Raw genomic sequence first — 11,213 nt, 5'->3', positions numbered from 1 at the left:
GTAACCTTTTTCAATTTCGTAATCGATACACATCGCATGGTACCATCTTTCTTCTTCACGAAAGTAACGGGAGCACCCAAGGAGAAACACTCGGGTCTGAGAAATCATTTGCTCAACAAGTCTTGCAACCGCTCTTTCAACTCTCTCAACTCGCCGAAGCCATCCGATAGGGTGGAATAGAAAAATTCGGTGCCCGGCTCCAAGTCAATGCAAAAGTCAATATCTCGATCGTGCAAAGATACCGTAAATCATGGGGAAACCTTTGAGAACTCACAAACACCGGCACCGACCGTGAAGAAGAGTATCCACACTGTCCCGAAAATGAGCCAAATATGCTAAACATCCCTTATCCACTAACTTTCTTGCCCGAAGAAATGATATGATCTTCTTAGGTGCCGGACTAGGAGTACCTTCCACTCTAACCGATGGAATACCGGGTGATGGCCAACGTGACCGGTCTTGCGTGACAGCCTAAAATAGCATGATAGGGAGATAACCACCATGCCCTAAATAATATCAAAGTCCACCATATCCAAAATAACTAAGTCTACCCAAATGTCTTACCCCATAAACATGACCACACAAGACCTATAGACTCGATCTACTATCACAGAATCTCCGACGGGGGTAGAGACACGAATAGGTACATCCAGCATATCACAAAGCATATCCAGACCCATAGAGAAGTAAGTGGACACATAAGAGAAAGTAGAACCCGAATCAAATAAGACAGAAGCCGATCGGTGACAAACCGAAATAATAACCGTGATAACCGCATCGAAGCCTCGGCCCGGTCTACCCGAAAAGCATAAAAATGGGCACGTCCACCCCTCGGATTATGTGCCTCTATGACCACGATGACCCGCCCGAGATCCTCCTCTCACCGACCGAGCGCCGCCCCTACCGGTGACCGACGACCACCTCTCACAGGCCGACGGCCGCCCCGCCGACCGCGAACCCCTCTACCAAAGATATCCTCCTCTCGGCCAGCCGTGTGGAGGCCTAGATATTGGAACTCGGAACCCCTCGCTCGGATCCAGACACTCTCTCGCTTAATGTCCTGTCTCACCACACTCAAAACATGCCCCTCTAGCCATAGGCTACTGAACTGTCATAGTAGAACCAGAATACCCTCCGCGGTCTGAAGGTCGAGAGTAAGAACCTCGGGAAGTCTGCTTAGAACTGTGCCCACTATAAACTGAAGAACCACCGCCAAAGCAGCGCCGATGACCGGATGGGGTGGCCGTAGGGATGATGACGACCCCCGTCATGGTGTCCCCCACCCTCTAATAGACCTCCGGCCGTCAAACTCGCTAGCTTTCTTGTCACCACCTCCACTATGTGCCCGACCCATCTCTGACTCGACCCTCCTGGCATGCTCTACTACTGACTGAAATGAGGCCCCAGAAGCCTCCAACTGTAAGGTCGCCAGCCGAAGCGAAAGGCCCAAATCCTTCACAAATCTCCTCACTCTCTCAGCCTCTGTGGGAAGTAATGTCGTCGCGTAACGGGACAAGGCGAGAAATCTGGTCTCATACTCCGCAACCGACCTACCCGCTGCTCCAATGTCAAAAACTCATCCTTCCTATTGCCTCTTAGAGTACGAGGAACATACTTCTCCAGGAACACCTGGTAGAACTGGGTCCAGGTCAAAGGTGGCGACCCAACTGGTCGACACTCCATGTATGATCTCCACCACTGTTTGGCATCCCCAACTAACTGGAAAGAAACATAATCGATCCCGTGAGACTCCACTACACCCAACTTATGAAGCATCTCATGGCAGCTAACAATAAACTCATACGCATCCTCCCCGGGAGTACCATAACCAAGGAGGAGATATTTTGTAAATCCTCGAACAACTTTCGCTCCTCACTAGTCAACACTGGCCTATCCATAGGCCTGTGAGCAAAATCAAGCACTAGAGTAGCATCAATACGGGGAGCCGTATGCCGCGTAGCAATACCCTCGATGTCCGAAATCCCGGAGCAACCATAGACGGAGTATGACCTCCCACTCTAGTCCGCGAACCATCCGGAGCAACCGGAATCATGCCCGCTCGAGCCAAACCGTCAAAGTACCCCAACACTCGAAACAAGCCTCCCGAAAATCGTGAGTAGCGCCGATCCCATTTTGTGGCCGTGCCTGAAGCCCTAATCTCCTCTTTGGGAATGTCGTCAAGCTCCGAGTCAACCTCCGTCGTGTCCCGAGCAGCGTTTTGTTGGTGCTCGGGTCCCTATCCGGGAATAGCCGCACCCGCCTTTGCCCTCGCCATGTCCTCCGCCACGTCCCCCGCCCCCGCGGATGAGCGCCGGCACCGGTACGGATACGGTGCAAAAAAGTGTGCCCCGGCTTCCAATAGCGGTCGATCGCGTCCTCACCATCTGTGAGAGAACATAGAAACGAGGTTAAGATACCAATCTGAACAATCTCGCACGAAAAGAATGAATCAGATACCAATCGGATTGAACTAGCACGAAAAGAGAGAAAGAAGTGGAGTGTTTCCTAAATGTCCTATAGCCTCTCGAGGATAGGTACGGACGTCTACGTACCAATCCGCAAGACTCTACTAGACATCGCTCTTGTACTCATTAGACTAATTAACCTAGAAGCTCTGATACCAACTTGTCACGACCCAATTCGCGAGTCGTGGTGGCACCTACACTATCCCTCCGAGTAGGCGAACCACATTACTAATAACAAGTTAAATAAGCAAAAAATGAAATAAGAATAAGTTATCAAGTCTTAAATACTTATCATAACTAGAAATGTCACGACAACCCCAAAATCTAGTCAAAGGGTACAAGAGCGCTAACATAGTACGGAATACAAGTCTGAAAATACCCGAAGGCTACATATTTTCTGTCGAATACAAAAAAATGTAAATAAATAAAGGAGGTCCTTCGGGGCCACGATGACCAAGTAGCTCACCCCGAATGACTCGAAAAGATGTCACCCTCGCGTATAAGCCACGGGGTGTAGAACCGGAGCTCGGATCGTACTCGCACTCAACAAAAGTGCAGCAAGAGTAGTAGTAATACAACACTAATACCTAGAAGCATCATAGGCCGACAATGATTAGATAACGTGAAGAAGTGGAAACTAACAAGTAGCACATAGAGCAAACAGGTATGGTCACATATCATATACAAGTAAAGTGTAAAGGAATCATGAAATCAACCAAGACAGATATAGTTCACCAGATGATTAGTCAAATATATGAGTGAATGAATGCAATGCAATGCAACAGTCACCTCTCTCACTCCACTCTCGTACACACATGCTAAGGGCAGTGCCTCAAAGCCATAACCCATTGGGGACCCGCGAAGTCCATGTACCGCTCGTGCTCTCTGGAAGAAACCTCGGAGCCTATCAATTACTCTCAATCTCCGAAAGCGAAAAGACCCTGAGTCTCTCCGTCACTCTCAATCTCCGGCAAAGACCTCGAGTCTCTCAATCACTCACCTCATTAATCATCACAACAATAATATGGAAAGCATGTCATGCATGATATTAGTCTCAACAATATCACTAATATAAAATCAACAAGTACAAATCATAATACTGTCCACTATTCAATTATCAATATTACCATTCCTTTTTTTTTTTTTTTTTTTGTGATGAGTGAGCTAGTATGTGACGGAGATACAAACAGGTGATAATCACAGCAAATAACACATTTGGCGACAAGCCATACAATGTAACAACCTAATTAGAATTCACCCGCACTTCATGCCCGAAAGCCTAACATGCTATCCCCGTCAATTTCTACAACTACATACGATTCTCTAATCAGAGTCTAATTAAAGTAGACCGTAACCTACCTCAATGCCCAGCAGGTGCCACGAACGATCAAACCAATGCCGTTCCTTTGCGTAGAGCCTCTGAACTATCGAAATCTATCAAATACGCTATCTACATTAGAATACGAATCTAAGGACACTCATATTGCTATTCTTATATTTGAAACCCAAAAACGCACCCCGAAAAGTGACCCCGGGTCCACAAGGGCAAAACTAAAATTTTATTGAAAATTCATTTCACCCATAACCTAAGGGTCATATATCCAGAAAATTAGTCAATTTCATTCACAAGTGGATTCTCAAATAATTAATTCTCACTTCTTAAGACTAGGGCTCAAAACCTTCAATTATCCCAAAATCTTAACTTAAGACACAATCTAACTTTCCACAATTTAAATACCATGAATTTGGAAATACACATATAATCCAACATATGATGATTATGGATCGGGCTGTACGTTCCACAGCACTAACATTTATGGATCGGGTTGCACATTCCGCAACACTAATATTTATATTATATGTGTGTGTGTGTGTATATATATATATATATAGGTGCTTGTGTACATATGATTTTAAGATGTACAAGTTATCCCTCCCATCCCATGTTACCTTTCATATCCATATATGTTGTTATTTATGCCTTACATACTCGGTACATTATTCGTACTAACCCCCTTTCTTCGGGGGCTGCGTTTTATGCCCACAGTCGTATTCTCGCTGGTGATCCTCCGCTTAGACTTCGGTCACTGCGGAGAGCTCCATTGTTCCGAGCTTGAGTCATTTTGGTACAGATCCCTTTGACATAGACTTTGTTATACTCTTAGAGGTCTGTAGACACATGTGGATTATGTACACATGGTTTGGTCAGCTATACAGATGTAGTTCGTTTTGGATATTCCCGCGTATAGTGACAGCCTTGTCGGCTTACATATTTTGTGATGTTTGGTTAACTATGACTCATCGGAGACAAAGTTTATTCTGGTATATGGCATTATGAGTTTACAGCATGCTTTTGCAAATTTCCATATTGTCCTTAGTTTCAGTCTAATTATATCTAGTAGGTTCATATGCGAGTGTTCAGCTCAGGCACTAGTCATGGCCCATCGGTTTGGGTCGTGAAAGAAATAAAGTCTACATTTTAGTTTTGAGATTATAGAAATACTATAGCTTAACAATTCTAACTTTGAAAAGCGCAATCTCAACCAATTCTAATTTTGAATGATCAATAACAATTTTAATAACTTATGGATTCTACGAAAAAGCACAATCCAACAAAAATAAAAAAAACTAGTCAAATAATTAAAGTATACATTTTTGTACATATTCAACATCAATAATATTACAAACAATGATAACTAAGCTAATACAAATACATTGACAATGAACATAAAATATAGCACAAGCTCAAGCAAAAAAAAAAAAAAAATGAAAAGTAAACTAGTCAAATAAAGTTTACATTTTTTCACAAATTCAACATTAATAACATTGCAAATGATGTTTAACAAAGCTAAATAAACTAACATTAGGCCTAAAATGTACAAATAAAACTAAAATTGAAAGAATTTTAAAATCCCTAATTTAAAAGAAACTAACCTCAATTTATTAAGTTAAAAACGGGTCTAGGGTAGTGTGGGGGTGGGCTGCGCAGGTGGCGGGGCTAGGCGGAGGAGGGGGGGGGGGCAGGTAGGGTTTTAGGGGAATGAGGAGTTTTGTTTGGGAAGAGGAGGAGAAATGAGAAATAAACCCGTCTGGCCATTTTGTTAACAAAAAAAAAAAAAAAAAAAAAAAAAAAAAAAACGATGGACAAAACCGACCCCCGTCCGTCGGTTTTTTTTAAATGTTGACCAGTGTTTAACCAAAAAATAAAAAATAAAAAACCGACCCTATCCGTCGGTTTCTTAAAAAAAATTTGTTTATTAATTTTTTTAAAAACAAAATGAATTGCAAATTATTTAAAATATTTTTAAAAATAAAACCGACGTTGTCCGTCGGTTTTATATTAATTATTATTATTAATTTAATAAAATCAACCTAGTACGTCGATTTTTTTTTGCGGAAATATATTTTCAAAATTCTGCCAAAAAAACCGACGTCGTTCGTCGGTTTTCTAATTAAAAAAATTAGAAATGCAAAAAACCGACGCAGTGAGTCGGTTTTCCGTTGGTTTGATGTCAGTCGGTTCCGTTGATTTTTGGCAGTTTTTTAGTAGTGTTAAGGTGTGTGCAAAGTCCATAGTAGAATAGTAAAAGTGAACGGAAGGAGTAGTAATACATAAGTATATAGGATATTTTTATAAGTGGGGCCCAAAAAATATAGAGCAGACTTGCCTTACACATGAGCCGGCCCTGTACCCTTCCACAACAATCTTTCCACCATTGTTTAACCATGGAGAACTCAAATATCACCAGTAAAGCACACTCCATTCCACCATCCCGCCCTCCAAAATCACCTTCTTCCACCCAAAATCCTCCAATTCCAAGACAACCATTTCAAAATTTTCATCAAAACTCCCAAATTTTAACTTTCAAAAACTGAAAATGTATTATAAGCTAAGGCGGTGACAGCAAAATTTTAATGGAGGAAGGAAAAAAATCCTTTTTGGAAGATGAAGAAGATATGGAGAAATTGGAATTTTTTGGTAATTAGGGGTAAAATTGTACTTATATATTCTTTTTTATTTTTATGTTGATGACATGTGTCACGGCCTTATATTGGCGTGTGACATTACACATGTTTTAAAAAATTGGTTAGAAACAAGTGGTATGTCTTAGCTACACTCTGAAAAGGTTGAGTGTGTACAAGGTTGCCCGTTGATGAATGAGTGTGGCACACACTCACAAGAATTTGATCTCAAGCTCCGAGAGTAAATTATGTATTTTGGCGTAAATAAATGATCATTTGTTTGTTATATATGTCAGGCAATACCATTTTAATTAGGATATTTACTTTGTGTTATTCTATTATTGATTGGGCGAATTTTGGTATATTGTGTTATGGCTTAATGTATATGCGACATCCTAAATTTGTCCATTTTTTTCATTTTGGCATCTCAACTAAGTGTTGTTCCAATTGAACCCCTGAACTCCTCCCAAGTCTGTCTATTAAATCTCCTAAATCTGATTTTTATTAGAAGCAAAAATTAAACTAGGAAATGAAGGTGGAGTAATATTTTAGTCATGTGGTAAGCTATTCTTTAGGTCATAGATAGATGTATGGTTTCGCCGGTTTCGCGTTTCTTTCACTGCGAGCTTAATTAAGAGCTACTCTTTTTTCCCCTCTCAATTGCTGCTAATCTTAGCTAAAAGATGGCATAATTATATTAAAATATATATTAGCTTGTTCTTACATTAAAGATGGAATACTCTGTAAGTTGGATTGTGTTTGATAGACACACTTGAGGACGAGTTCAGGAGTTCAATAGAAACAACACTTAATTGAGCTTGTTCTTACATTGAAGATGGAATACTCTCTAAGTCGGATTGTGTTTGATAGACACACTTGAGGACGAGTTTAGGGGTTCAATAGCTTGTGTTATTGTATTCCAATTCTACCGCATACTGTTCTTGTCATGATCCATATAGACTAACTGTATACCAAGGATGATATACGTACAGTACTCTTTTACTCAAGCTTTCAATTTTTCGTAGGTGGATCGATGAGAAACATTAAGGCTATTCAAGGGTACACAAAGGACTTATGAGGTCAATGTGGAGGTATCATCTCCATGAAATTTTATCCATTTTTTGTCTAGACAAACTACACAAACGAGAAAAGGGAAACCATTAATTAAGAACTTTTATGTATATACATACTTACATAATTTAATTTTTCAATTTACGCGAACCTATTACTTATTTATGAGTCTCATTTATGGTGGTTCTTTGATCACGTTTTCCTTATATTTTTTCTAAATCATTTGAATAAAAATTATCATGACTTATAGTACTTTTTATATAGTTTCTAAATATATAAATTTTATTTTTACAAACTTGAATAATCGATATTAAAACTTACGATCAAAGTTATAAAGTTTGACCCTCGTATTTCGAAAAGGTTCCCATAAATTGAAGCTTATCTCGTTGATGGTGATTTGTGAAGAACCCTAATGATACGGATCATTTAATATTCAATCGTATAAAGGGGCCCTTGATTTAGGCCGTAAGAAAACAATGGCCATAAAACATTAGAATTTGTAGGGTTACTCTAACTTTCATTTAGTAACCAACAACTAGAAAAATTAAACTCATTACACTATTAATATAAATATCTCTTAGGTAAGCATGTTTTGAAGGACATTTGTTTGTATGTGGATGTGCTGAGCCATGGACACGTACCTCGGTCGGGGCCACCACCTTCATTGGGTTTTCTGGAACGATTTTAACTTTTTTGCACTTACGGTAAATATTTGCCTACGGTACCAAATTAAGATGACATACGACAATGAACTGACAATAATGTAATAGGTAAGTATAATAATACTTACTTAACAAAATATTCTCAATTTATTAACATACTTTTTTTTAGTCAGCCCTAAAAAGAATGACATCTTTCTATATTTATTAACAATTTAACTTTCAATTTCCATTTTTACCCTTAATTAATGAGATGATTTATAACCACACAAATATGTACTCTATGATTTATTTTAGACTACAAGTTTTAAAAGTCTTCCTTTCATTCTTAAACTTTGTGCCCAGTAAAACACCAACACGTAACTCGGGACAAAAAAAATACTCCATCCATCCCAAAATAAGGGCCTGTTTGGAAAGCCACCCACGTAATTGGAATTGGGTGTAATTACACAGTTTGACCTGTTTGTTTGGCCAAGTAATTACATAGTTAGGTGAGAATTGGGTGTAATTGAGAGGGTGTAATTACACTATCCAATTCTCAAGGGGGGAGGAGGGGTTGAGAATTGAGTGTAATTACAGAGTTACTTTTTAATTTGTTTTTGTTTTGTTTATATTAATTTCTTTTTATTTTTAATTTATTTTTTATTTCTATTATTTTAATTTCTTTTTATTTTTTCTTTTTAATTATTTTTATTTTTCTTTTATATATATATATATATATATATATATATATATATATATATTGGTAACTAGTAGTTTTCATTAATTACCAAGTGTGATATTTACATAACCGGTCAAACAACAACCCTGTCTGCGGTAGCTCAACAGAAAAAAAATGTGACTATCTCCACACCCCAATGACTATCAAGACTCCTAGATTACAAGTAACCTAGTACCCCTTTAAGAAAACCTATACTGATGAAGCTATTGTGTAAGATTTGCATCAGCTCTAACATAACAAGTGCAGGCTACCTCTCTAGCTAAATCTTCCCAATTTCTCTCTGTCCAAATTGAATGTGTAAATTCAGCATACAGCATCCTCATGACTTTTGCTTGATTTGATCTTCTTTTAATGTAGTTAAGCAATAGTGCCTGTGACTGCTCCCAACTGATAATGCTAGGCCATTGCAGATGGAGCCAGTCAGTGAATTTTCCCCATAACGGGCTAGTAAAAGCACATTCTGCAAATATATGATCTCTAGTTTCTTCAGCTGATTTCATAGGACACAATCTTTATCTACTTGCATTCCCCATTTGCTCAGTCTATCACTTTGTAAGTAGCTTTGTTCTGCGATTCTTGACCATATAATAAAAATTGCTTTAGTCCGGGCAGTGTGATTAAGACACATCGACCTCCATGGCATTTTAGGCAAGTCTCCCATCATTTGTGGATAAAAACTTCTAATGGACTCTTCTTGCCTTGAGTATTATTTTGCAGCTCACCAATTGATCTCTTGACTTCAAAATCTTCTTAACCATCCAGCTAGCATGTTGAGGCAGTGGCATGATTGCAAAATTTTGGTTTTTCACATAATGGGAGTGGATCCATTTTATCCATAGAGTATCTTTCTTGATAGCCAGGTCCCAACAGGTCTTTGTAACAACTGCTTTGTTCCAATTTTTCAAATTAGTAATGTTGAGCCCACCTACTGTTTTCGGGAGACATAGTCTACTCCAGGATACTAATGCTTTCCTAGTTATCTCATTTGTCCCTGACCATATATAGCTCCTACAATAGGCTTCAATTGTTTTCATCACCTTTGCTGGTAGTATAAACATTTGTGCCCAGTAGGACTGAATGCCAAATAACACTGATTTCACCAATTGCACTCTCCCTGCATAAGATAATTTCTTGGCTGTCCAAGAGGAAACCTTGGATACAATCCTGTTGATGAGTGGTTGCCATTCCAGAATCTTCAGTTTTCTAATTGAGAGTGGCACTCTTAGATAAGTGAAGGGTAGTGTTCCTTCAGTATATCCCATTATGGTCTGTATCTCCTGCTTTACTGTATTTGTCACTCCTCCATAGTATACTGCACTCTTGTTTAGATTTGCTTGCAAGCCTGATGCAGCTGAGAAGATGCTGAATTTCTCATGTAATAAGGCCACAGATGTTGCATCACCCCTTACATATAGCAAAAGATCATCTGCAAAACATAAATGAGTAATGTTAAGTTTTGAGCATTTGGGATGGTGTTTGAACTGTTTGGATGTTTTGAGAGTGTTCAGTAGTCTGCTTAGGTATTCCATAACAATAGTAAAAAGAAAATGAGACATGGGGTCTCCTTGTCTCAGTCCTCTTGCTGCATCAAAGTTGGTGTGGGTTCTCCATTAATGATGAATGAATAGTTAACTGTAGTGACACATTCATGTACCCACTTCAAGAACTTCTGAGGGAATCCCAACCCTTCCATGACTTGATGCAGAAATCTCCAATCCACAGTATCATAAGCCTTTTGGATATCCACCTTGATCATACATCTTGCTGAGATATGTTTTCTTGTGTAGGCTTTCACTTTTTGACCATGTGCAAGAATAATATTATCTGCCACCTTTCTTCCCGGGATAAAACCAGCCTGAGCATCAATAATAATAGAAGCAATGACTTGCTGCATTCTTCCTGCTAGGATTTTTCCTATAAGTTTGTATGAGACTGTGCAACAAGCTATAGGTCTGTACTCTTTAATTGTGACAGGATTAGCTACCTTGGGGATAAGAGTAATTGATGTACAATTAATTGTTCATTTCCTTTCTTCTCATTTCTACTTTTACTTCTTGTGGTTCCATGTAATTGCTCTTTTTTTTTTTTATTCATTTAACATAACAGTGTTATTATTCTAATTTTTTAAACTACACCTCTTAATATTGGAAAGAATGAGTCATTAACAAACTTGGCATACAACGAGTGACGTTATTAAAATAGAATTTCGTTGTAAATGAGGTTATAGACTTATATTTTCCCTTTCTTTTGAATTATTTACTTAAGTTACGTTTACTTATGTAATGTTGGAATTTGACATAAGAGTATTATGTTAAACTTTTTCTTTTGGATTTT

General features: G+C 38.8%; 1 protein-coding gene across 1 annotated transcript; it reads right to left on the bottom strand.

Moving 5' to 3' along the window:
* Positions 1–9,559: 9,559 nt before the first annotated feature.
* Positions 9,560–10,773, bottom strand: LOC132031620 (uncharacterized). Its single transcript, XM_059421586.1, has 2 exons — positions 10,524–10,773; positions 9,560–10,305 (listed from the first exon to the last, which is right to left on the bottom strand). The coding sequence occupies exons 1-2, from the start codon at positions 10,771–10,773 to the stop codon at positions 9,560–9,562; spliced, it is 996 nt and encodes a 331-aa protein (XP_059277569.1).
* Positions 10,774–11,213: the final 440 nt, after the last annotated feature.

The sequence above is a fragment of the Lycium ferocissimum genome, chromosome 9 (assembly GCF_029784015.1).
Source record: "Lycium ferocissimum isolate CSIRO_LF1 chromosome 9, AGI_CSIRO_Lferr_CH_V1, whole genome shotgun sequence".
NCBI classification, from domain to species: Eukaryota; Viridiplantae; Streptophyta; class Magnoliopsida; order Solanales; family Solanaceae; genus Lycium; species Lycium ferocissimum.
Note: the sequence above shows the minus strand (reverse complement) of the source record. Positions and strands in the feature narration are given on the sequence as shown.